The 27,536-nt window shown below is 37.1% G+C and overlaps 1 protein-coding gene and 1 pseudogene across 7 annotated transcripts in view; one reads left to right on the top strand and one right to left on the bottom strand.

The window, feature by feature from the left end:
• The window catches only part of LOC144664840 (uncharacterized), a 181,182-nt pseudogene that overhangs the window by 60,261 nt on the left and 93,385 nt on the right, over positions 1–27,536 (bottom strand). The window lies entirely within an intron of this gene.
• Positions 1–27,536, top strand: part of LOC144664634 (adhesion G protein-coupled receptor L4-like) — an 86,107-nt gene that overhangs the window by 38,495 nt on the left and 20,076 nt on the right. For 2 of the 6 annotated variants that reach the window (XM_078525794.1, XM_078525795.1), the window contains exons 14-19: positions 1,149–1,230; positions 1,950–2,016; positions 2,862–2,944; positions 3,205–3,325; positions 4,659–4,700; positions 5,103–6,408. The exons of 1 other annotated variant lie outside the window; for it this stretch is intronic. In XM_078525794.1, the coding sequence (XP_078381920.1) occupies positions 1,149–1,230; positions 1,950–2,016; positions 2,862–2,944; positions 3,205–3,325; positions 4,659–4,700; positions 5,103–5,261 (554 nt within the window). In that variant the 3' untranslated portion in view covers positions 5,262–6,408. Of the gene's footprint in view, positions 1–1,148; positions 1,231–1,949; positions 2,017–2,861; positions 2,945–3,204; positions 3,326–4,658; positions 4,701–5,102; positions 6,409–11,692; positions 11,952–13,416; positions 13,447–14,200; positions 14,606–14,904; positions 15,238–15,551; positions 15,620–16,063; positions 16,115–16,788; positions 16,976–17,581; positions 17,687–18,244; positions 18,333–19,108; positions 19,200–19,559; positions 19,610–20,241; positions 20,387–20,784; positions 20,880–21,721; positions 21,825–22,409; positions 22,561–22,828; positions 22,911–23,149; positions 23,217–23,532; positions 23,616–24,147; positions 24,269–24,756; positions 24,799–25,815; positions 27,143–27,536 lie in introns of those variants that run through there. 3 more of the 6 variants (XM_078525796.1, XM_078525798.1, XM_078525797.1) reach the window with 3 other exon arrangements.

Raw genomic sequence — 27,536 nt, 5'->3', positions numbered from 1 at the left:
TCCCACCCTACCCACTACCACCACCACGGAAGGTAACGCAACCCGAGTCATGTTCAAAAGATCACAAATGTCAGCGAATGTATTACGTTCGTAAGTCTTCGTATCTTTTCGTCATTGGCTCTTTTTTAAGACAGAGTTGCCACAGCATTACTACCAATGAAGTAACTGAGTACCATACTTTTGATTGCGTACGACAACCACAAAAGTTTCGCGATTGAATTCTCGTACTTTTCATCAACAGGAACAAGGTCAACAAGGTGAGTGGCAAATCATGGAACGAGCCTGATCATTATTATATATTTGAAATGTCAGGAAACAAAATATTTGGTGCCAATTAACTAAAAGGAGGAAAACTTTGTTTCCATTTCTGGAACTTTTGGACGATTTCCCTCTATTGAGGCGAAAACTATCGAGAAACTTGACATGAAGTGTCTGAACACGGCTCGGTAAAGGAATGTGAAGTCTGTCACGCAATACTTCATAGGTGAAAATACCAAGAATTCGTTTGAATTTTTTTTTCCTCAAAGTCGCGTTGTGCCACAATTTTTATTACATAAATCGAAAGAATAACTCTTAGTCTAAAAGTAGAATGGCAATTTAGGCCTCGTCTAGGTGCCACAAGTGAAAATTACGGCAAGATTTGGGAACATATTTTTGAGATGTTCGCATAAATAACTAAAGGTGTTCAATAAATATTGTGGTTCGCTTCCGATTTGGAATTGGAAGTTAGCTAAATGATATATTAGGAGTAAGACCTGATAAAAATTGGCTGAATTTGTACAAATTTTGGGGCTTTTATAAGCGCGAAGTAATTTTAACGAACGTTTGAAATGCTGTATTTCGACACATGAAAAATGGCCGTTTCATTGCTTATTGAACCTAGTAATTGATAAATCCTCCAAAGTCGAGGAAAACAAACTCTCTGATCATTTCAACTGTATTTTAGTAGTAAGGATAGATGGTAGTACCTGTGGTAAATATATGAAGGAAAACTATTCTGGAGTCCGAAATCCAGTGGACCGCCCGTAGTGACATCGCCTCTTAACTCATTTAGTTCGAGTGTTTTTTGCTATAAATGCTAGTCAGCACTCCATGGCCAACAGATGTATTTCCTGTTCTAGAGACATTTTCTCTTTTTATCATGACAGGTTTCCCAGCTGTCATGGTGGCCATGTCGCTGAGTATCGCTGCAGGAAAAGATGGAATCCAGAGTTTTGTTAGTGATGCATAGTAAGAACTGCATTCCTTTTCATTTCCCCTTCTCCATCCTTGATTCGCAATCTTACCAGTATCGAGATTCAAGGTTTTAAATAAAGTTTCCATGTTAATTTTTTTTTTTTTTTAAATGTACAAATCGAGTAAGTAATAACAGATCTGGAAAATTCATTACGGGAAGTTTTACAAGAAGTGTCTCGAAATAGATTTCGTGCTGATAAGGAGTCTTTAACAGTTATAACTCATAGGGGATTTGTCCATTCCTTGTGAAATTTGGCGATGGAGTTGGTTAGCATATTTTCAAAAATGCATTTTAAGCGAATTGAAATTCACAAATTTTCTCAGTTGTGGAAGCAGGGCGCAGTGGTGAGAGCGCTCGCGTCCCACCAATGTGGCCCTGGTTCTATTCCCGAACCCGGCGTTATATGTGGCTAAAGTTTATTGTTGGTTCTCGTCCTTGCTCCGTGGGTCTTTCTCCGGATTCTCTGGTTTTTCTCCCTCATGAAAAACTAAAATTACCAAATTCCAATTAGACCTGGATAGAAAACCCGCCTGAAAACCAGCAAGAGCTGGTGTGGTGGCTTTCTCTCTAAATATTTTAACAAAATTTTATTATAATTCGTTTATGGCAATTCCCTTGCGGTCACTCCAATTTTGCTTTCTCTTCATCGTGTTATTCAGAAATATTTGAGATGTCATGTGATTAATCTTGTTTGCTTGTTCTTTGTTTGAAGTTGTTGGATGTCTTCGGCTAACGATCTAATGTGGATATTTGTTGCATTTGTAGTGATGATTGAAGTTGTAAGTAAAATATTTTCAAGCTAGTATTACAGACTTCATTTCTTCTCTGAACAGTTAAGACCTAGGTAGTTTTCTATTAAGTTAAGGTAAATAGCTAGAGTAAATTAAAATTAAAACGATAAACCAAAACAAATCGCGATTAAGGCACGCTTGTTCTAAGTTGTTGTTGGTTCATTGTGTTTTTATGTTGTTTACTAGCCAATAGCCAATGCAGTTGCATTGGCTGTACGACAGGTAATTGAAAGTGACTTCTGTAACCATGAAAGGACCGCTCTGTATACTCACTTGTAAAATTCATTAACTATTCATGAGGGTGCAAACCAATCCCAGCACTGTATTCAGATCACATGTACACAACTATAAACCCCAATACAAATCAAACAATAGAATTAACTTTTGATACAGACTCCTGCTCAGCTTATTAGTATTCATTAACTTTTGATACAGATCTCTACTGATTCGCATAACAAAACTTCGCATTCAATTTATTGTTTTCATTTCACAAGTAGAATAAAATATTCGCGTCCGATCTGTATGGGCGTTTACAATGGCTCGCCTATCGGCTCGCCATTGTATACGCCCATACAGATCTCCCGCTTATATTTTATCTACTACTTAACATTGTATACCCCCTAATAAGTTTGGTTTTGTTCAACCGAAATATTAAGCAAAAATAAATTAATAACATCAATCCAATGCTGTTTGATCAGCCCTGCATCTAAAGTTTAGGTAATTAAAAACCTTTCCATCAGATTCTAACTAAACATGTTTCATAATGCTTCATAATTATAGTAGCGTTAGATCCATTTAAATCGTATGATGTTTCTCTGCTTTTTCCACCTAAGGTTAACATGTTGCTACTCGTGCGAGTTATCAAGGAAATGACCACAATGCAATCAACGGGAGATAATCACATTCAACAGATACGGTAAAAATTAAGGCTTAACAAGTAAAAACAGTTTCTTCCAGCTCCATTCGCAATCGTAATTCCACTCACATTAGTCGCTTGTGTGTCTTTCTTTGTCAAACAGACTTGTAAACTGAACATTAAGTTACAAGAAGCTGAAAGTAATTTTTCGTGACTATCTTCCTGATATTTAACGCAAGAAAGGTCACCCTGATGACTTAAAAATGGTTGGAAGGTTTTTTTTATTTATATAAAGTTTCCCAATATTTTTTTTCTTGCAGAATTGGCATCAAAGCATGCGTGGTGATGGTTCCCCTTCTGGGGGTCACGTGGTTGTTTGGTCTTTTGACGCCGCTTCACAAAGCGTTTGTTTATATTTTCACGATCCTTAATTCTGTTCAGGTTAGCTTATAACCATTACAATTATACATTATACAAATGCCCAGTCATTTACAAACAAATTGTGATTATTTTCTTGACGTCAATTGTAATCATAGCAACGGCATAACCCATTAAAAACACTCTTACTTTTCGCTTTAAGTGCTTATAACTCAAAAACGAGTTCGGTGACCCCCATTTGTTATTAATGATTATTAAATTCTCAACCTCGAATATTGCATTTCTAGCTTTCTGATTGGTTTACTGAATCCCGGTTATCAGCTCATATACCTATGTTTGACCTTATATGGGAAATGAGTGCGGCAAGTGCCGCTTAGCGTAAAATTTTTCTGCGGGAAGCGACAGTTCCGTCAAAAAATGGTTTTAAACAGCAAATTTGGCGAGCTTTATGAACAAGAAATAATTAGCGGTGCCTACAAAAACGACAGAAATGCCATAGTAAATTTAACTACGCAAAACAAAAGGATAGATGCGAAAAGTTTAATTTATAATACTTTTAAACGCACAACAAGAGCGAGTGAATAAAGTAGAAAAGCAGCAAATAATTTACGAAAGAACGGCAAACTGACATAGTTTCATTCAGTGTACATCATAAAACTAGGCTCAGCACTTCAGTTAAGTTTGTTACCTTTCAATCTTGGTTTTGTCCTTTTACACTTCAATAAACCTGTTCCACTTTGAGCTCAATTTTGCTTTAAATAATATAAAAGTCTTGATGACAGCCGTGGAGCCGTAAAGAAGTACAATGTAAACACTTGCTTCGTTCGACTTGCACAAGACTTGTAGTTTCCAGAAAAGCTTGGGCTTCGGATCTTCTCGTAAATCTTTACTGTTGTCACAATTTCCAGGATATTTAGACGACTTTAGAGAGGGTTGTTCGAGGAAAATCTTGGGAAGAAAACTCTCTCGCTCGCTTTCCTCGTATGTTTCATTCAACTCAAGAAGTAAACACAGCGCCACAAATTTTCCCGCGCCTCATACTATCACTTCGTTTATATCAAAATGAAATGTCCAGTCGATTTAAACTTGAGGAGAATTTAATAAAACAATTATTCCATTCGCCCTTGTTAGATACGAGTCGTTATAGCCAACTCGGCGCTTCGCGCCTCGTTGGCTATTTACCACCTCGTATCCAACGCGGGCTCATGGAATAATTGTTAAATAATGATCAGCATGTTAAGATACAACTTTTTGCAACGTTAAGCAAATTTCTCTGGAGCGGTTTCAGAGCAACCTTAAATTTTTGAAACTATTACTCCCTTAACTACTTAGCATTTTAGGAAACAATTTTGTCATCTATAATATTATAATTAAACACTTTTTATTTTTGATACAGGGTTTTCTGATTTTCCTACTGCACTGTGTGAGAAACACACAGGTTAGAGAAAACTAAAAACGTAACTGTGAATCAATTTATCTAATTTACTGTAATTTGATTTTCATTATAGTATATAATTATCATGATACCACTGCAAATTTTAGGAACCACCATTGTTGCAATTATTTTCGCAATCCAATGAGAAAAGAAGTTTATTCTAGTCGCTTAATCTATAGGAGAGCGAGCAAAGGGCTTGTCCTATGCTATGGTGGATTTGCTCTAAGTCTAGGACGCTAACAGATCGACATTGTTTTGTATCGACAGCGTTTTGTATTTTATTGATTCATGTACGATCGAATTTTTAATTAAACCCGCATTAGTTCTTAAACACAGCTAATTCACCAAGAGAATCTTGTTAACGTGTTTTCTTCTTTCGATTTCCATGTACTGTTTCATTCACAGATTAAAGATCGGTTCAAAAGAAGGATGAACGCAATTTTCCCATTCGCAGACAATGGAAACCTTGCGGCGAAATCTTCGCAAGTTAATTCAAGTGATATTGTCTTAGTGAACAGAATTGAGGTTCAGTCACGTTGTGGCAGCGTATTTGAACTAAAGTAGCAAGAGATTTTAACTAACTTTTAAATCATTTTTTACAAGTTTCCTTCAGTTGAGGAAAAAGATCAAATCGGTACTACAGTATTTCCTTAAAAAAGGTGCTTCTTTCTCCTTAGCTCAACAAAAATCCCCGGGGCACTTCCATAAAAGAGGGTAGATGCCTGTGAAATTTTTGGATTACACTCTTAAAGAAAACTATTTTGAGCATGGCTCACACTTTTCCGCCCCCTAAAAGATACTGAGGTGTGCGGATTGAGCTTTAGATTTCTTCACGAACAATCCTTAATAAAGGCGTTCTGCCCTGAACACTCTAAGTGAAGTCAAAATCCGAAATTAACACCCCTAAGCGGGACGACGAATATTTCCATCTCTTTAATTTCTATTGGTGTTTTCTCCTCACTTGTCCCTTCGGTCAGAAATGTTGTAGAAGGACGTCAGTTTTACAGTTTGTAAAACTCAATAAAACGTAAATAATTATTGATCTCAAATGTTAGCTAGACTATGAGCCATGTTTAAGAGAAGGCCTTGCATTATTAGTAGACTTAAGAAGGTTACATCAGTGTCTTTTGCGAATTAACAATCAGACCATCCGTTCAATGAAGTATTCCGAAGAGGAATTAAGAACAGGCAGCAGCCTTTTCCACATAACGCGGTGGCAATCATACTGGTGTTCTCAGACAATGAAATTTATCTCCTTTGCGGAATACGTTCGCTTATAATGCAAACGTTTACTATTTTACCAGAATGTTAAGGCTAACACTTAATTACAGGGACTGTGTCACGGCTGAGATAAGTGTATTTCTTTACGTTTTGCCAAATAATCGCTATGAAACTTAATGTTTGCAAAGAAATTGCTTAAATGGATCCAAATGACAAAACCATAGCTTCATTGCAACCAACTATGTCTTCCGAGCGTTATAATCTTCAGTTACGAGCAAATTTGAAAACTGTGCAGCCCAACAATATTTCAAAAACCTATATCGCAATCCGTTTCAATCTTGGTCACTTTTGGCCATCCGTACCTCTTCTTGTATTTGCTGTGTTATTGAAATGTTCCTTCACTGTTTTAAGAAGTTATTTTAATATTTCATGGAATTTGATGGTCATTTTTTCATGCCTAAATTTGGCTAAAATCCTTGACATATTCCCTTTTATTATACATTGTAGTCACTAGCTGTCTTCCCATTGGCTAAGAGCCTACAGCTTATTCTGGGAATCCGCGCAACCCCGCGCAACCTACAGATTAGTGAATAATCTGCGCGCGCAATGCATGGTTTCCAAGAGCAATGTGTCAAGCATCTGGCGGCGGAGGAAATTCATAGTTCGTCAATTTATTTCTTCAACCGAGAAATAGTTTGACCAAAGTTCAAAAATTGCTGGACAATAAAGTCTCGGAAAACACAAAATGACGAACAAAAATTGGGAAGGAACTATTCCACGATTTAGTAGGACGACCTGCCGGAATTAGCACAAGTTTTTAAATAGGTCTAAATCGTTTGTCATTACTTCCTTTTCCAGGAAAACAATGTATAATAAAACAATTATTAGATTCGGTTTATGTGATATTCGGAATAATCAAGGTCTCTGTAAGTGTTATCAGCCTCAGCCTTCGGCTTCGGCTGATAACAATTACCTCGACCTTTATTTATCCGGACATCACAAAAACCTCATCCAATAATTGTTTATAATTGACCACTTATAATAGGTAGTTCTTTCTTGATATGGATCATAAAATTCAAAATTTAGTTGGCTGTCGGCGGAGTTGGTTGGGGAAATCGATCCTTGATGATCATCGAAACCCATTAAGGCTCCTAGAAGCTCCTTATGTGGGCACGACTTGCATTCATTTTCATTTTAAAGAGATTATAATTCTCAAGAAAAACATACACTAATATTGCCATAAATTTTACAATGATTGCTTCGAATACATACTCAGTCCGCCTTAATAACCTTTAAGTTACCGAGGTAACTTTAATATAATTGCCAGGTTAGAGGTACTATGATCACCGCCCCAGGAAATATATTATGACTTCAATTATTTCAAGTGTTGTATACGTAGTCATTAGAGTTTTCCGATTTAGCGGAAAATTCACTTAAATGGAACACATTTTTCCGCCTATTGAAAATCTTATTAAATTCACTTAGTTAGCCCTTTAAAAGTACATTAATCTGCTTGCTTGTTTTCTCTGTTTCACTATCCCTCAGGAAAGTGGGATTCTACGGTAGTCTAAGATGTCAAAAGCTATCCTAGAAGAAAACGATGTTGCCGTCAAGTTTGGGATTGGGTTAAACAGTTTTCTCGGAACCAAACCGAAAATTTCCCCTCATCGGATTGACATAAAAGTTACACTAGTTATTGCTCTAGGATTGAAGTTTGATGATGTGTATTTCTTACTCACTAAAATCGATATAACCGTAATAACGGAAAACAGAAAACTCGAAATCAGGAAATCTTAAATTTTGCACGATCCACGTTTCATTATAGAGAGCTACTACCAATACAGTAAAATGTGGCGCATTGCCAATAAAATATGTAAGAATTTAAAAAAATAATACTGAATTTTTTTATTTCGAATAAAATGCACAAAAACATTTCCAGCAATTAACCTGGGCACGCTACGCAACTCACGGCCACATTTCTCAACAGCCTGCATAATTATCATATCTTCAATAGGTGTGTATCGATGATTTGACATTTTACGCTTTGGTAACTTTTTTCTTCTGCACGTGTTGTCCACTGCTCGAGGGCAGTGTTATATCACCATGCAGTGCAGCTCTCAAAAAAAGTATTCCTCTCGTCAAATGACATATCTGAAGGCAGTCAGTCCACATGGCATGGCCGCAGTTTCGAAAGAAAGAAGAATTAGTTCTGAAACAAAAGGCAAGATAGAAACAAGATACGTGTGATGTTAGGCTGTGTACAGCCGTCCCGCTCCGCTCAAAAGAATGCGATTTTTTTGAGCGGAGCGGGACGGCTGTACACAGGCTAGTGTGATGTTCGCCTGTTGTACGTTCCTAAGGTGTGACAAAAAAGGTGATATGTGATGTTTACCCGTGGAATTTTTATGTGCAAATGAAAAGAAAACAATGGAACAAAAAGATACCGCCTCATTTTTCAACTCCCATCTTTCTATTTATTTGGTGGCAATAAGCAAGTTGCAAAACCGTAGAGAAGTGTGAAGTTCCACAAATGGCTACTGTTTGGATGGAAAATAAGTTGTGAAAAAGTTATGCTGCGAAAACTTTCATGTTCGTTAACATGGGGTTTACTCTGGTGTAAGAACTTGTAAAGTGTTTCTTTGTTTTGGGGGCTACTGTTTCCTGCTTTTTATTGTTTCCAGGTTCTTTGTTGTCTTGGTTGTTGTTTGTTTTACGTTACTTGTGAGTTTCACAGGTTTCGCAGGCTTTTACGTGTGCGATAAAAAAGCCGCCTCCTTTCAGTAACTATTTTTTTTACACCATGGATACTTTGCCACCTAAAAACATTTTACTTCAGTTGTCTCAGAAAATATACTGCTGTTTTCAATATATTTTTCTGGGAAAACTGTGATACGTAAACATTGTATCTTAATTTTAAGCAGTTTAAAAAGAGTATAGTTTGCATTCCACCACGAGACATTGTATTTACTGCAAGGATTGCTAATTTAATCTACTCGTAGACAATGAATAACAACTGAAATTTCATTGTGCAAATTGAAAGAAACGACACTTTGCATCTAATTAGCTATAACAGGCGGAAAAAGTCGTTCCATTTCCGTTAAATCGGAAAACTCTATTGTGAAAAAGCTGTATTTGTGTCTTTTAATGCAACCAATAAAGTACAACCGTCAACTACCTTTGTTGATTAAATATAACAAACAAAGAAAGGAACCAAACGTAGTCATTGTGAAAAATAAAAGCTGTAATCATTTTAATTACGCTGTTTTTTTAAATAAAGTAACAACGCTAACTGCCTATATATTTTGAATCTGTGTTTGTATTAAAAAAGTTTTACTGAAGTAGTCTCCATAAGTACATGTAGATCCCTAAAAAGCTAAAATAAATCAAAGCGTATATATCTGTGCCATGCGATTGGACGAAATTTCCGTTACATGAAAATCAATGACTAGTTTCTCGACACTGGAAATGGCTCTTGGAGGCCTAATCACAGCCTAAAAAATCGCATCTTCGAAATATCTACAAGTCAACTTCATTTAAACTTGTGAAGACTGCTACAAGTAAAAACAGACACAAAAGAAGAAACCAGCTGTGTGACGCGTTATTAATTGATCAATTAGCTGAACCTGGAGCATAGTTTTAAAAGAGAAAAAAAAATACCAAACTATTGAGTCTAAATTAAATATCATTCGATGGCTGACAAATGACGTCGGTTGACATATTTTGTTGCCATCCCAACTAACGAAAAACAGCAGGCGACCGTGTTTTCAAATAACGCCGAGATACGTATTTTATTTTTTTGTACCGTAAGCCCCTGGGGCTTACGGTACAAAAAACTTACTTTTTTTAACTCCCCTGGGGCGGATTGCTTTTCCAAACCTTTGCGGGGGACCTGATAGAGAAAGAGCTTATCGGAGAGCTCTAACCATATATCAGTTAGGCTACAAATAAAGAAATAAAATGGACTTTTTGACGTTAAAATGCTGTTCAGTGCCAAAATGAACTTCGGGAGAGGCTTGAGCCTAGCTTTAAAGTCCCCCCCCCCCGGAAGTTCATATTTAATAAGCCCCCTATCTATTAATGCCCCTTCTTTCATGGTAGATTTCGATAATAATGAAAACGAAAACGAGGTAAAATTACAAAATAACGTTTTGTGGTTACCAAGGTAACCATAATGCTACTATCTGTATAAGTAAGTAAGACTTTCCGAAACACGAAGTAAGAACGAGAGCGTACCGAAACGGCACGAGGATTTCTCAAGTTCTCTAGGTGGCTTTTTACGAGTACAATACTATTCTTTAGAATGATATATGAGTTACGGTGATGAATTGTTAGAATTTAGTTAAATATGAGGATTCCGACTGCTTTGATGAACCGCTGGCCGAAGGTAGTTGGAACATGATGCTTGGCACGTGCATATGGGCGAACGTAGTTGGAATATGATGACTGCCACGTGCATATGGCCGAAAGTAGTTGGAACATGATGCTTGGCACGTGCATATGGGCGAACGTAGTTGAAATATGATGATTGCCACGTCCATGTGGCCAAACATAGTTGGAATATGAAGCTTCGCACGTGGATATTGCTTCGAAGTAATATTTTCCGAAGCACGAAGGAAAGAACGAAATCGTACCTGAAACGGCACGAGGATTTACCTAATAACTTCTGCCCATGCATAAAAACTCTTTTCCGTACTGCCCTTTAAATATCGTTTCTTTAGGAACGATGGCTAAAAAAATTACCAAAAATTTTATTCTTTGTCCGATCCCTACAAATTTTGGTAGAATGCGTGACAAGGTTGTTACCCAATCCCGCCCCGCAAATTTAAATGTGGCCTACACGACAAGAAGGTAGTAATAATAGAATGTCTATTGATCTTGATCGTCAACTGCGAAATACAACCGATGAATCGATCGAATTCGAGGTAAGAGTTGTGTACTTCGTACAGTACAAACACACATGGTCTGAAATGCAGTGAAATGTTATTTATATTTATATTGCTTGGAATCGATATTTGAATTTATCTCTGAGTATAAGGAGATCGTTATATTTTGCAGAAAAGGGTCAACCCGTTGCCTTTGATATGTTTTCCCCCTTATTATGACCACAGGTAAACTAAAAACACATTTACACCCGCCAAGATCAATATCTGTTATTTGTTTTGCAAGAAAGCCTACGGACAACTACGTTCACCAAAAATCTCTCAGAAAATCGTTAACATATTTTGGTCGATCTGATTTCTTGTAGAATAATTGATGAAGGCGGGAGTGGGGGGGGGACTAGTTTCATCGTTACTACACTATGAACATTCCAGAACCATTTTAGCTATTCACTATTTCCTCAGTTCGACTGAAAACACAAGTCTGTTAAAATATCGTAACCACATGACCTCTTAGAGGGCTGTTATTTAAGGTAGTTGACATGGGCATCTTCTCCACAATTCGTCTACACGTATTAAAAACAGTCAGACGCCTAGATAATAAATGATTATTATTATTATAATTTTTTGTTGTTTGCACTGTGAAAAGCTACCATTCACGCGTGAAATGGTAGGAAACGTGAGGTGAATTCAGGATTCCTTATTTCATGACGCTGAGAAAACCCAGCTGCGTGAGAGATAATTACCTGCGTTGCGGAAAATGTCACTTTCACAACTGCCACCTGTAAATAGAGTTTCCATAACACCGTCCAATAAGGACGTTAAGTCAATACAGTGCTATGATAAGGCAATTATTTAATTGTCGCTAGGAGTAATAGAACGCGAATATACGGGGGAATTAGCATTGACACTTAGCCTTCGACAGCAGACAGTGCATTTTTAACACCCACGGATCGACTTTCTCATCTAGCTGATGAACCGTCAACCGGGCAGTAAATGGCAGTATTTTCACCTCTACTCGAAATTCGTTGTTGTTGCTATGTGATTCGATAGTGCAAAAGACCAAGATAAAAAAGATTTGGATTAGACAGAGGTATCTTGAATAACGGAGGTTTAAAGATGTCCCGTGGAGCGTTTGTTTTTGGACTTGTTTTGGGTGAGTATCAAAACATTATTTTAATTTCCATTTCAGATATTAGTCAATGTATTAGGCAAATAATAAAAGATGTTTTTCCCTAGTTTGCTATTTGCCCTTAGAAAGTTTTTTGTATACTAGATTTTCAAAACTCCGCGGTTAAAGATTTTGTCACCTATTGCTAAAAATGAAAATACGATGAAAACTTGTTTTTCGAGATCGCTGACTGATCTTTCGGGACAATCGATTTGAAATTAACTTTCTAGATGGCGAAGCACAATGTTTGGGAAAATACAAGTAAATAGATGTTTAAATGCTGCAAAACCACCTTAAAAAGAAACGCAATGGTGAATTTTAACATCGTTTATAATTTCCTATTCAATGCATTAGGTGCCGTAGTCTCCCATGTACAAATCGTATCTCATTTTGTCAATATGTATTTCTCAGCTAATCGTGATCAACGTTTTAACTAAGGTACACTTTTTAACTAAGATACAGCGAATGACAGATGGATAGTAACCTGTCGGTAAAGTAAATGATATTTTTATTTCAATGAAGATTATGCAAAGTTTTTAATTAATAATTCAGGTTCCAACCCACTTACGTAAGTAAGCCATTTAGCAGTCATTCGGGAAGTCAAATTAAATAGTATTTACATACATATGAGTGTGACATGTTTTAATTATAGGTTTAGGTAAAAGCTAGTTGCGAAAATTTTACAAATAAACCAATAAAGATAAAAAGTCATACGTTATTTCACCGTACGAAAGTCTATCTTTTAAACGACGATAAAGGTGTAACAATTCTCCGTGTTATTTTTTCGTGAACTAGAAATGAACTAATTAAGCCAACCCTTCGTCATAAACCAATTTACTTTAATGCTAACGGAACACTGGTTAAATGTTTTCTTTTTTATATTTGTTTTGTATATTTTTCTTTTTCTCCAGGAAACCAGTCGTGTAATTAATTGGGTTGCACGCTTTTTAAAACCCCTTTTCTAAACCAAAATACTTACCCAAACAGAAACGATAATGCTTTTCAAGTCTCAGAGGGTTCGAAATCCCCAATATTAGACATATCGAACTTCTCATTAATATGTATACATTTGTCTAAAAACATAGATAAAAACGGCAACGAATTTTTAGACTTGGAGAGTTTTCCGCCCTATAAATCAAAATTAAACTAAGCATTTTTTTCATCGTAACGATTAAAGTAAAGCATGACATGAAGAAAGACCAAACCAGTTATCAAAATATTTAGATATCGCCAATCTTTCCTTCTAAGTTAAGGTAATTTCTTTCTCCATTTTCATGACCCAATATCGCAAAAGAAATGTTTATTTGCATTACATTAATTCCACCTGCTTAGGTCCTTACGCAAGTACGCGCAATGACTTCGAAACATGATCATGTACCGGTTCGTATGATTATGAACTGAAATTCTTCTAAATGTACAGCCTTTTTTAATATTTTTTTTTCTTTTTCAGTGCTTACGAATGTTGGGAATAAAGTAGCAGGTGGGTTTTGCTGTCTGGCAAAAGAACCCCAAGCAAGTTTTAGAGCCCTTAAAAGGAAATAAGCATTGTTTGTCGCATGCCAAGATATCGTGACCACAATAAATTAAATAATTATCCAAGCGATATGTCTTGATCTACAACTAAATTCTCAGAAATTAAATTGAGGCGTATGTAATTTTTTTTTCAATACATTCTTGGTTTTTATCCACTTTGTTTATTTTTGACCGCTTTAGCCGTCAGGATCAGTTTGCCGTCCATATTTTTCGGATGTAAATTCGTCAGGAGATTTGTTTTCAGATTATCGTATCTGACTGTAGTAATTTAAGGTAGCAACTAAACTCGAGATATAGCAGTTGCCTCAAATACTTAAGGGAGGCGCGGTGGTCTAATGGTTAGTGCGCCGAACTCCAGATCGAGCCCTGGCCGCGTCATTCTGTTGTGTTCTTGGGCAAGACACTTTACTCTCATAGTGCCTCTCCCCACCCAGGTGTATAAATGGGTATCGGCGACATAATGCTGGGGGGGGGGGGGGTACCCAGCGATGGACTAGCATCCCATTCAGGGGGGATATAAATATTCTTAGCTGCTTAATGCTAAAGAAACCGGGATAAGCTCCGGCAGTATGGGTGGGCCACTTGGCCCGAGCCTTCCACCCCTTAAATACTGAAAGCTCTTTTTCATACAAGTCCTCCCCCTTCAATGCAAACTTAAAACGCGGTGTTCTAAAAGCCTTTGCTTTTTATTTATTTAACAGGTGAACATTGTTCCTCTTATGAGGCTTTGAAACTGGAAGAGCTGGCAAAAAGAAACTGTCAGCAGATCAAGAACGGAACCGCTCAACAATGGCTTACAGTGAAATGCCGAATACATAAATATAATCAATATTATGACTATCGGTCGTGCAGAACATCGTGGTGCCAATATTTTGCTACATGCATCGGTCAATCTCCAGAATGGAGAAACCTTTGCTCGCAGAACTTTTTCTGGTTCCGGAATTCTCAGTTCGAAATTACCACTTCCGCGGGAGAAATCAACGGATCACATTTCAGAAACATTCGTGTAAAATCCTGCAGGATATATCGTGACGGAATTTATTGGGTTAGAGTTTTCGCCATCAAAATAACTGCCTTTGAATGCAAATCAAGAAGCACAAAAAGAGGTGAGTAGGACCGTTTGCTTTTTTTATATGCATAATGTACGAGTTGAAATGTGCGATAGGTATTTAAACGTCAAACAGGGTTCAATTCCAAGTCATTTATTGATTAATTCAAAGTTTTACGAATTGTACGAAGTTTCTAAAACCTACTTTAAATGTTTGAGGGTGAACGAAAATTTCGTGAAGCAAAAGCGAAACACAGTATGATTTAAAAATCCAAAATATAAGGAAGCCCGTCTCTAATAAAGTTAACTTTAAAACATTTCTCTTCACTGAAATGGTTTGCTTAAATTCACTCGTAGGGATGCCATTTTCAGGTCAACCCAAATGGATAAACTCTGACCCATGCGACAAACTTGCTAATGGTACAAAAGACATCTGGTACAAGGTTGAATACCATTATACCAGAGATTGGTGTGGATCATTTGAGACCTGTCTTCAGTCGCGAAAACTACGAAACAGATGCGTGAAGGAATTTGATTTCTTCTCTGACTTCTTTTGGAGAAATCAACCTTTCACGTTTGAAATTATCAGTTACTTACGTGATACTCGGATCCAGGTCAATTATCATCGCACCTTTTTCTACTTTTTCGCTGTTAATATTATTAAGTGTGACTCTGGAGGAAACGCAAATGGTATGTTAACTAAAAACTAAATAAAATATGTTAATTTGTAGGTAAGTATTTAATTTTTGTTAGCACATATAATTAGTAAAACTCATAGTAGAAAATATTTGAATTAGTTATTTTAAATAGCAACTCTTATGAAAATCGATTCATTCCTTTAAAAGGAAACCGCTAATTTCGTATAATCCATTTAAGAAACCGCATTTAGCCCTTCAACCGTCTAAGTTTTGGAGGACGAGGTTCCCGATAAGTAGTAATCGTGCAGGACCGTGGGTCGAAATGTCTGGATTCGTAATACATAACTTTGTACTTTTCATTCCCAGGAAGTGTAATATCAATTGATGATGACGATGATGATGATGACGAGCAAGAAGATGATCTAAAAACCGAGGTAATCGTTTAAAATTGATCACAATCCAGAGGGAGACATGTTAACTTACTGATCAACGCGTAGGGTGATCAACGAATAGAATCCAATTAATGATTGTTTTTTATTTTAATGATTTTTTTTTTTTTTTTTTTCATTTTAATGATGCTCTCCCGTCTAGACTGCAAGCTGTGAATATGTTTGTTGCCTTTTTTAACTGATCTAGGTGGACCCGATCTGTCCGGACTCCTATTGCGTGCGATCGACCGATCAATAAAACCGAAAAGAACACAAAGCACCGAGTTGAACACAAAGAACACAATTCCTAAACAGTTTCTTTAAATCGATGTTACGTACCTTATACGACAACTCTTGAGGTGCTTATGAGACAAACTGCAACTGAACTGTTTTATTTCGGTTAAATGAAATTTAAAATTTAAACTCATAACATTTTTTTTTTCATGACAGATGCTGCAAGCCATTAGTACCATTGACATTGAAAACGAGAACTCTTTAAAGGTAGTACGGTTGCTTTAAAAAAATATTTCAAGCAATTACAGGATTATATAGTGCGGATATAGTGTAAATTCAAAAAACGCATGATGACAGTTGTGGTTGGAAGGTTACTCCTTAAGTTTATGATTTCAATCAAAATGGGTGACAAGAGTAATTGCTGTATGAGTTTATTCAAAGAAAAAATCAATTCTTTGTATTATATTGCCGATGGAAAAGCAAGTTATCTTACTTCGATTGTTTCATACCAAACAAACGAGGCAATCTCGTTTTCGATTATTATGCTCAACGTATATACATTTGGCAAAGGGATTTACGTGACTAAAGCTTACATTCAGGCGCCCACGTTGAAGGTGTTTAGAAATACCTTCAAGGTTTATTTTGAACGTTGAAAGCTTATTCACAACGAATTCAGTTTTACAAATAGTGATTATGCACAACCAGAAATTTAATAGAGGCCGTCAGCCAAGACCTCGTTGGTGGCACAGAGAATCGAAATAACAGTCAACCACATCTAGTGAATATATGTATATTTTACCTTGGGTTGCAAGCTCCCTCCTACCCGTCCTCCCTTCCTCGCAAAGCTCAAATCCTTTGGGTAAAATTCTAACGGGCCTGACCAGAAACTGACAAAGTGTTTTGCTTTTACCTACAAGATCATCCATTTATGTTCTCTTTAGAAAGCTTTGAAGGTTTTCAATACAACAATCACTAAGCGCAACTTTACATCTACTAACAAAACCGTACAAGAAAGAATGGAAGAAGTGTTCCTCGCCACAAATGTTTTGGAGGAATTTGTGTTTGGATTTGCCCGGTATCACCTCAATCAATCAGTACCTCGACTTCACTTAAGCAGCGAGAATGTCGGTAAGTAAAAGTGACTAGTTCACTGAATTCCATCTGTTGTTTTTTTACACTGAGTTGAATTGATTCCTGCCAATGATCAACTTCCATTAAGTATCCGGTTCCATTAAGTATCCGGTTTCTGTCACCTTAACGCCGCAAAATGTCATACTAACGCAAAAATTAATAACAATTGCTGTAACACTAAAATAATTAGACCCTCTTGAATGCTCGTTTTCGTGTGGGGAAGCTTAAACAAGAAGGAGAGAGTTTCAACAAGATCATATACAGAAAAAAGTATTCCTATGCAATGACTGATAAAGTTTCTTTAGTACGTAGTTTCTAATTGGCTGGAGTAGTAATAAAGCGACTTGTCTAAAAAGTCATTTGCTTGTCTGATTAAAGCGCCTTAATCTTCGTGTGTATGATTTTCTGACACACTGAAGAATCAAGTACTAAACTAATATTCCTCTTCCACTGCCCCTCCCCGTAAAATTTAAGATCCCTGAATGATTCAAGGCAAGGAGTTATAGAGAATATGGCTCATTTTTGTTGATAAATTAAAATCGATTGCTAAATACTTAACTCTTTTCCTACACTTCTTATTACATTTAATATTTCTTCGTCTAGATTTGCAAGTCAGACGTATTTTCTACCAAAATGAGAGCGACTTTCATCTTGAGGAACACAAAATACAAAACTTTGTTAGAATTCCTTCGGGAAACTTCCACAATGGTATGAAACATAAGTTGTTTATTCTATTCCGTTCTATTATATTCATTATACAGTGGTACCTCTATATAACGAAGGACCAAGGGACTGGCAAAATGTGTTCGCTATATCGAGGTTTCGTTATATCGAGGTTCTTTTCCATATATTTTGCCATTACTGGGACGACAAATATCGTTCGTTATATCGAGGACTTCGTTTTATAGAGATTCGTTAAATCGAGGTATCACTGTATTCCATTCCGTTCCATTCCTTTTTATTCTATTCTATTCTATTCTATTCTATTCTGTTCTGTTCTGTTCTGTTCTGTTCTGTTCTGTTCTATTCTATTCTATTCTATTCTATTCTATTCTATTCTATTCTATTCTATTCTATTCTATTCTATTCTATTCTATTCTATTCTATTCTATTCTATATTACTAAATGGATGGTAAAAGGCCGAATAAATTGCAACCCAATGTTTGCCAAAGACGATGCGACCCCCACAGTAACAGCGGAAAGACCTCAGCCAATTGTGCCTTGGGTATGGAAGATTTGTTGATATGGTATGTCATTACTTTATAGGTTCGGCAGTGCTAGCAGTGGTGTACAAAGATCTAAATAAGCTATTTGCAACGAAAGACACTGACGCCAACAGCACAAACAAAAACAGGTTCGTATACGACAGTAATGTCGCGTTTGGTGTATCCATGTTTATAACACAATTTTTGCATATTTTATTTTTTATTTTTCCCTGGCTTTTGATTAGCCGGAAAAAAAACGAGGAGAGTTGAAAACAGTCATGATCTAAACGTATTTATAATGAGAGTAGCAATTTACATGATCTAACTTACTTACTTACTCCTCTTCGTGCATAGATACACATAAGGCCTCAACCCAAAAAGCGCCATTGGCTACGGTCGGCCGCTGCTCGTTCGAGGTGGCCCCATGTCCATTCGTTGTCCCTCATTTCTCTTTCCACTGTCCTTCTCCAAGTTTCTTTTGGGCGACCTCTCTTTCTACGGCCATCGGGGGTCCATCTAAGGGCGACTCTTGGTAGGTCTGTAGGCATCATACGAAGGACATGACCAATCCATCTCCATCTCCTTCGCTGCACTTGCTGTGTGATGGTTTCTGTTCTTGTAATTCTACGCAGCTCATAGTTTGAGATTGTGTTTGGCCAAAATATGCGGAGAATCCTTCGTAGACACCTGTTCTGGAAGACTTCTAGCTTGTGGCTAATGGTTTTGGTCATCTTCCAGGATCAATGTTAAAACAATCTATTAACCTTTTCTGTATATTATTATCTTTTTATATTTGAATATTTTAAAGTTTCAAATTTTACCTTATTCTTCCGGTGATATCATTGTCATTTTTTCGTTAATAATGTTGATAAAGTGATCATATTTTTATCACCAAATATCTTTTTGGCTTATCAATTATCAACAGGGGTGTCAACACCATCATAATGTCCGCAACAATAGATCCTCAGCCAATAACACTGAAGCAGAATGTCACCCTAATGTTCAGAAACTTAAAGGTAGTGTCCGTAGTATATTTGAGTTTATTAGCTTATCGTTTGTTAGGCTCCAAACAAACACAAGAGCTTTTCCGCTTTGCTTGGTTTTTCTGTCTGGTTGCTTGTTTGTTTGTTTTGTTTCTTTTTTTTGTTGCTTTCTTTCTGATGTAGTGAAGATATTTTGCAAAATTGCTTCTATCTATATATTACTCTACCAAATCAGACAAAACATACCGGGTTTAATTTGTCAGAAGCTAAAAAAATAACGCAAACATTATATAATTTTCACTTACCTAAAACCTTTATCGTGCACTTAGCACTTCTTACAAGTTTTTCTGTTTGGATCGAGATGTGATTGTGGCCCATTTTTTATCCTTTCAGACTGCAACTCGAAAGAGAGACTGTATGTTTTGGGACGACACAGAAAGCAGGTTCGACGAGTACTTCTTGACTGTTATGCATAGTTTGAAAAAATACACCATTTTCTTGGCAAAATATGAGGATGTATGATAATGATAATGAATTTATATAGCGCATTTTTCATATATATATATGTTCAAATGCGCTGTACACATACTGTAATTTACTACACAAGGCCAGACCACAACACCGGGAGCTTCGTGCCCTACACTTTGCGAATAGTGTGTGGTTTTTTTTTTTAACGTCCCCTGTTATAAGACTGAAGATACAGGAGACGGGACCTACGGTTTATCGTCCTTTTCCAAGAAGACTAGAATGTCTAACCATTTGCAGATGTAATTACAAAGGCAGCACATTCTCCTCAGTTAGGTATGTCATAGCCTAATGTGGCCAAGGCCACAAACTATATTAGAGGGGGGAATAGTTAAATTTGACTTTTTTTAATCAAGTAACTTTCAGTTATTTGTGTACGCGTTGAAAAAAGAATGTCGGGAATTTTGATTAAATTGAAATCAGATTGTTCCACGATGTCAGATTTCGAAACTGTATCACTTAGGCCTCATTTTTTTTTTTTTAATTTTAAGACGTATTTTAACGTCAACAGAATAACGTTAGTTGAATGGTTTTTATTTCTCTTTTACAGCCCCTCTGGTTGGTCAGGACAAGGATGCCACGTGAAAATGATGGACAACTTACATACGGAGTGCACCTGTAATCATTTGACTCATTTCGCTGTTCTTATGCAGTTTGATACTGAGGATGGTCCTGGACATGACACCATATCTGAGGTAGGATCGAAGACAACGCTTGTCTCAATTTGTATAACCCTTTATTCACTGCAGTTATAGAGACAATTCCGAACAAAGGGGCTGTAAACTCTGTTTTACCTGGGACCGTTCTTTAAAAACAGCAACAACCTTATCATGTCCAGGGTAAGGGCAGCTTTCAATTCAGTTTTAACATTATCAACCGTGGCTTTGCTTATCTTTCCTCTCTTCATATTTTAATTTTATTTCTTAAAATTAGCAATGCCAAATGGTTTCAGATGATAAGCTTTTTATAAGTATCAAACAGCTTAGACGATGAAACACATTTATTATATTGTACTTTGAGTATGATTTCTAAAGAGACAGTGTTTTAGTGATAGTTGACTACATGTGTATGTTTTCTTGTATACATTATACAGACAGATAAGAAGGTCCTGGAAATCATCACATACCTGGGTCTCACCCTTTCTTTGATTGGAATTGCTTTGACGATTATCGGCTATGTTTTCCTTACGTAAGTATAATTAACAATTAGACTGTGATCTAGTTTGTCCCTTGCCATGCCAACTATCTAAGTCGAGAGAAACCCAAGAGCAGTCTCATGAAACTGATTTAATGATTTTTTTGGTCTCACTGGGGCCACAACGGCCGCGCGTTTCGAGAGCCTACCGTTGATCGATAGTAGGTGCTTGGGTGGCCAATCAGTTTGCGAGTTTTCCAATAGTCGGTCGCTAGGTTATGCGTAAAGTTATCATGGACCGTTTTAGCAGTGGCAGATCTACTTGTAGCAGAGGCACAATCACATTACACTACCCCCGAAGTTTGTTAGGTCTTGTTAGGGAATGTGCCATCAGGAACGAGGTCGTTCTTTTGGGCTTAGTACACAGTAAAGATGGAGATTGAAATTCGTTACTACGAAATTGAACATTATTGATCTCGCTACCATGCATTGTATGGATTCATAGCTCAATTGGTAGAGCATCGCACTGATATCAATCGGGGTCAATATAATTCCGTTACTTTATTGCAGTATAAACCTGATGCATGGAGGAAACATTGACCTATGAAAAGCATAAACCATAAACGATGCGACCCAAATGTTAATTTAATCGTCGCCTGTGAAAGAATGACATTGTAACAAGACATAAGTTGCATAAATCATACTATTAAAGCTCTGAAAGGAAGAAAATACCTTTTTTATAAATAAATGGAATATTACTAAGCTTACAAAAGGTGTCAACGCACAATCCGATTGGGTCTTACCGTTTATGGTTTATGCTTTTCGCTGGATCAATGTTTTTCAATTTGGTGTATACCTAGTTTTAATGAGCTAATTACTGATTTCTTGGTGACCAGGGACATGAAAGGTCCTTTATCTCAGATTCGAGTGAGTCTTGTTGCGTCCCTTAGTGCAGGACAAATTATCTTTCTTGCTGGTGTCGGTGCTACTGAAAACAAGGTAAGACGATAAAGATAATTTATGTAAACAGTTGCGAATCTAGGGGAGGGCCCCTTATTTTTAGGCCAAGTAGAGGCCCTTATGGCCGAGAAAAATATTTTTGATAGCGGGACCCACTTGTCTGAAGGTCTGGATCCGCTACTGACAAAAAACGTCCTAAAAGTCAGAAGATTCACACTTATCTTTGCCAAGCTCGTTTTGTTGTTGATGTTGTTGTTGTTGTAGCATGCAGTGGCTAGGGGTATCTCTAACAGCTCGCCAGTAGCAGTACTCTCCCTCCAGGACTTGAACTGGGAGCTGTTGATAACATTTGCACAGCCTTTAATTAATGCTACTGCCTTTTTATGTACGTATCTGTATTAAACATATGAACACCAAACGTGAAAATGTACTTCAACAGAACAACCATTTAATAATAAAATTTTAGATTCTATATCAGGTTTCATTTGATTTAACCAGATTGTATGTTTGCTCTTACAATTATATCACACCAGAAGTTATTACAGCCTTAATTTCATGCAACCGTTACTACTACGGCTCTGTTCTGTACTAATATTGGTATCTTAACTATTCAATTCCTTGCAGGGAACTTGTGTTGCAGTAGCGGCTCTGGTGCAGTACTTTTTGATGGCAGCCTTCTGTTGGATGCTGGTAGAGGGAATTTACCTTTATTTGTTTGTCGTAAAAGTTTACAACGTGAGCAACAAAATGAAAATTTGCCACGGAGTGTCATGGGGTACGTCTAGTGACCCGCTTCAATTTATTAAGAGGCCAATTTTAGATGATTAAACTGTATACTTATGATTAAACTGTAAACTGGAATACTTTTAAAATATCTACACCGGCAATGGCAGGTAGGTGGTAGGTGGTAGGTGGTAGGTGTTTGGATGTGAAACCAACACAGACAATTTGTTGCCTTGAACAGTCTGCTACTTTTAAGCTTAAAAGCCGATGGTCATAATAAGAGAGTATGCTTGTTATCAAATCAATTTCTTGTATTGCAGGTTTTCCTGCTCTCGTCGTCGCCTTATCCCTGAGTATTGCTGCAGGAAAAGACGGAGTTGAGAGTTTCGTCAGCGATGAATAGTAAGAACAATAGTAATTTGCCTTCCGTTTATATAGAAAAATTACATGTGGCTGTATATCAGAGAACTTGCTGGTAATGTACCTAATTCTCTTCATTTCAATATGCTGATCTGAATTTGGAACTTCGAATATGGGTGTGAAAAAACCCGAGCACTTTATTTTCATAAGTGATGGAGAACTTTTATTTCCCACATTTGCAATATTTTATCTCTTACAAGTTGTACTTTGCTTCATTTAAGCTGCTGGATGTCCTCTGCTAACAGTCTGATCTGGATATTTATCGTATTTGTTGTGCTGATTGAAGTGGTAAGTGATAATAACCTTATTCTCGAAAACTTTTTACAACTTTTTACTCCATTTATTAAATTGATTTTGTTGCCATTATACCTATAAATGTACAGGGATGAGGAGTTAACTTTACCAAAGCTTGCAATTGCAATGAAATGTTGAGCCAACAATATAACAAGCTGAAAGTGAGAGACTTAATTCTGTGCTGATGATGATGGTGATGATATCACCACCATCATCATCATCATCATCATCACCATGACTACGATGGTAATGATCATGATGATTAGTGACACCACATCAACATGTCATTTTTCCTTCCCTTCATTTTTAGCTTAACATATTGATCCTTGTGCGAGTTATCAAAGAGATGACAACAATGCAACAAGCAAAAGACAACCAAACCGAGCAGATAAGGTAATATCTAGACCTTTCGCCAAACAATAGATTATTATTAGCCTCGTGCCGTTTTGATGAACGCTGACGGAAATTCACTTATAATCACTAAAACTGAATAAGACAGAACATCAAATCAAATTCATTGCATAGAAGAATTGAAATAATTTACACATTAATAATATCTTCTCAATTTTCTTTTTGTTCGATGGTCTTTCTCGTTATTTGTACATGTAACAACAATACTGTAGCGATGTTACAAGCAGTTATTTAATATCATGTTCGAAATAGGTCGGCAGAGCTACAGTTTAATCTCGATAACTCGAACCTCTCGATAACTCAAACCTTTTCCGATTCCCCTCCAGGTTGTTTTTCGATTTGCCTTGAAGGATCGAGTTATCGCGGGATTCAACTGTATCATCACTCGTAAAAGAATCGAAAAGCTTACAATAGCTGCTTTATTTTCGTTGAACGACGCCCATGTTCAGGCAAGCAAAGTCTGTCCAAGAATGAATCACTTAGACAGCAAAGCATTTTTTCTCATTTCTTGCAGACTTGGCATCAGGGCATGCGTGTTGCTGATCCCCCTGTTGGGGGTCACGTGGTTGTTTGGTCTTCTGTCGCCAATACACAAAGCTTTCGCCTACATTTTCACGATCTTTAACTCGACTCAGGTACGTGCAAGTCAGCTGTAATGTTAGGTCCGTGTGTGGCTGCTTTTAAGTCACTCGACCAAAAGAGTTTCAAAACCCCAAAACGACGTTTATTCACAGGTAAGATAGGTTGTTCTACACAGGTAGATTTCTTGAATGTAAACTGGATTACCCGAGATAACAATCTGTGGGGAAGAACCGGACTGAAATAGGCTTAAGTTCTAAGCACATCGCTAAAGCGACTTAAAACATTTAACGGAAAGTTCAATGAACAGTTTCTTACCGTTTAGGCCTTTTACAACACATGGCACGGTCCGATGGAAAACGATTTGCTTTCACCAATACATATTTATAAGAGCACCACGCGATGCGAAAACAAAATGGCGGTAAGTAAAACCAGCGAGTGGTCGCTAAGCTGCGTAGATAACCGCTGACCGTAATCTGGCTGAACTGCAGTCACCCTGTGGCTTTGCGTTAGTGACCCATGTTTTCTGTCGTTCATTCATCAGGGTTTCTTGATTTTCCTCCTTCATTGCGTGAGAAACACTGAGGTAAGAAAAATTTAAGATGTTTTTAGTTGTGTTAGCTTGAAGCCAACTTCATAATTTACGGCTTGTTTGGTTAATCAATCGAAATTAAACTTGCTTGAAACGTTCGTTTGGGTCAAAGTTTGTGTTGGTTGGGAGAGGTTGGACGATATTCAACTAAACTTTCACCAGTTGCCAAATTTAGCGACTGTTTTGCTCAATAGAACAGAAAAAAAAACTGGGAAACCAAACGCCAGCTAAAAGCGAATGATTCTTATAGAGCCCAACAGCTATCATCCCGCCAGACATCAGTTAAATACACTTCAAATCATGGGACACCAACCAGATTAACCAAATCACCTTGTACTTAAAATGGTTCTAACAAAGTTAATAGAGGGAAATGGTAAGGAAGCCCTTGCAAACATTAAGGAACAAACAAAGAGACCAATATTTATGTTCACTTGGAAGTTCCATAACAGTGCACATCTTTTGTTTTGCGCTCGTACACAATGCATGAATTAAGTAATCGCAATGTTTCAATTGGTTAGTTGCATGAGCACACGTAACCACCTATTGTATTTTGTCAAGTTTTGTACAGGGTCAACGTAACCCCTAAAATAGCGAACAAAAACATACAACAAAGAACTTTTCCGGGATTCTAACCATTTCTCTCTACTAACTATGGTTACACAACTCCCAGCATGACCAAGATCCTCAGTATCAAAAAGCTTTTATGTAAGCCTTGTAGCCGTTCGAGCTTCAGTCAATCAAAGCGTGCGTTGTCTTTGTCTTATTCACTAAATGCTTATTCCCTTTTGACGCAATATTTGTGTCAGTCTTTGTTACGTCTTCCCCCTAAGCTTGAGGTCATCGCCTTCATCATCATCATCATCATCATCATCCTTTATTCAAATACGATCAGGTTTTAAGCACAATGCTTGTAGGGTCGAATGCTAAACTAATATATTACTAATATTACAGTAATATGGCATTGAGGATTGAAGATATTCCATATTTATGTTGTTCTCAACATTTTTACAGATCAGGGCCCGCTTTAAGAGGAAGATACATGCTATTTTTCCAGCCATAAGTGACGGGACCAGCGCAAAGAGAAGCTCTGCACTATATGACAGCACCAGCGGCAATGCCTCGCTGAAGAAAATTGAAGTTCAGCCGCGCAGCGTGAACAGCAAGAGTAATGGAAGCCATGTGGAAAAAATGTCCTTGTAATTTTTATTCGCGTTTTCGTCATCCCAATGAAATGTTTCGTTTCCCATCGCCCCGTCTCTTGTGATGGTGGGTCGGTCGGTCGGGCAAAAAAAAAAAAAATGAACACTTAAAGGGTTCTGGTTTCCAGAGAAGGCCGGGCTGCTCATATTAACTGATGTTAATAAAACAAGATCGTGTGCTTGTAAATAGAAGTACTCGCTTCTTTAAATAGTGAATCTGGATTTTTTTTACTTTTCGAAAAAAATGGGTCGGTCGGGCGATGGGAAACGTAACATTTTATTGGGATGGCCTATCGCAACTTTAGACTTATTCCATAGAGGTAGGAACAGTGTACGTCACTTTAAATTAACAGTATGAAGCATGCGCAGTTTTTAATCGAATTGGAAAAGCAATATTCGTTTAAGAGAGTTGTCACTTTGAAGTAAGACTAGGTCGTACCAGATGAGTCGAAGATTTGTCGACTAGTCTTATCTGACTCATCTCATCGGCAAATCTGGTAATCTCTCTCCTTTGAAGCATCTTAACGCTAAAAGATGTTAATCCTTTCAGCGAGAGTTTAAATCCAGGGAGTGTTTCCCGTATCTACATGGAGGTAAATAGTTTCGTGCCTCTTTAAAATGCCATCATTTTGTCTTATTTTGTCTTTTAAGGAAAAAATGGAAAGGTAAACATATATATTTGTCTTCAGATTTCTTTCAACATGGCAGCCGTTTAGGGAAATTCGGGCCATTTCCAGCTCCTACAAAACATATTTTACCGTTGTTAAGAAGTCAATCTATAATGTATGATAAAAGCATTTCAAAAAGTATTAATCCATTGCAGTTAAAAGCTGTATAACCGTCGCTATTTGGGCGAAAAAAAAAACGTAGACACAGTCATGCTGATGATCAAATCAAATCTTATACTCATAGTCGTAAGTGGATCTAAAGGCCTGACTGGTTTGACGTTTTCCCCTTTACATCAGATATTGTAAATTAAAACCAACTTTAAGTTGTTAAAAAAAAATGAAACCAAGTTTTCTGATTGCATCTGTAAATAAAAAAACGCCAACACATATTTAAGAATAAGCATAATTTAGAAAAAAAAACTTTTTAAGTTTTAAAACTGCTCGATCAAATAAAATAAAAATGACCATATTAGTAATTTTTTGTGTTGATTAATGATTTCGTTTCAATGGTCACCGGGCACCTTTGTGCGCAAGTTTCGCGCAAATTCGAATGTTTGGGAGGATCCCAGGAGCACATGTTTTTCTCTTTATACATTATTTACAGAGTACTGCTAAACTAAAACGCCACGCCCACGCTCACCCCCCCCCCCCCTCCCCCCCAATCCTTCCCATCATCAGCCTCTACCCCAGAACTTTTACCTTTTTTACCCCAATCCCTTGAATAAACGCCGGGCATTGAATAAACGCTGGGCAGTTCCATAGTGAAAAAAATGAATGTAAATTAGCCTCTCGAGCCTTTATTCTAGGTATAAAAAGCTGCAATTGTAACGGAACTATATATGTCTGCAAAATACTGTATTATGCA

This window comes from Oculina patagonica, chromosome 9 (genome assembly GCF_052425735.1).
Source record: "Oculina patagonica isolate OP01 chromosome 9, crgOcupat, whole genome shotgun sequence".
Taxonomy (NCBI): domain Eukaryota; kingdom Metazoa; phylum Cnidaria; class Anthozoa; order Scleractinia; family Oculinidae; genus Oculina; species Oculina patagonica.
The sequence above is the reverse complement of the archived record's forward strand: the minus strand, read 5'-3'. Positions and strand labels throughout refer to the sequence as shown.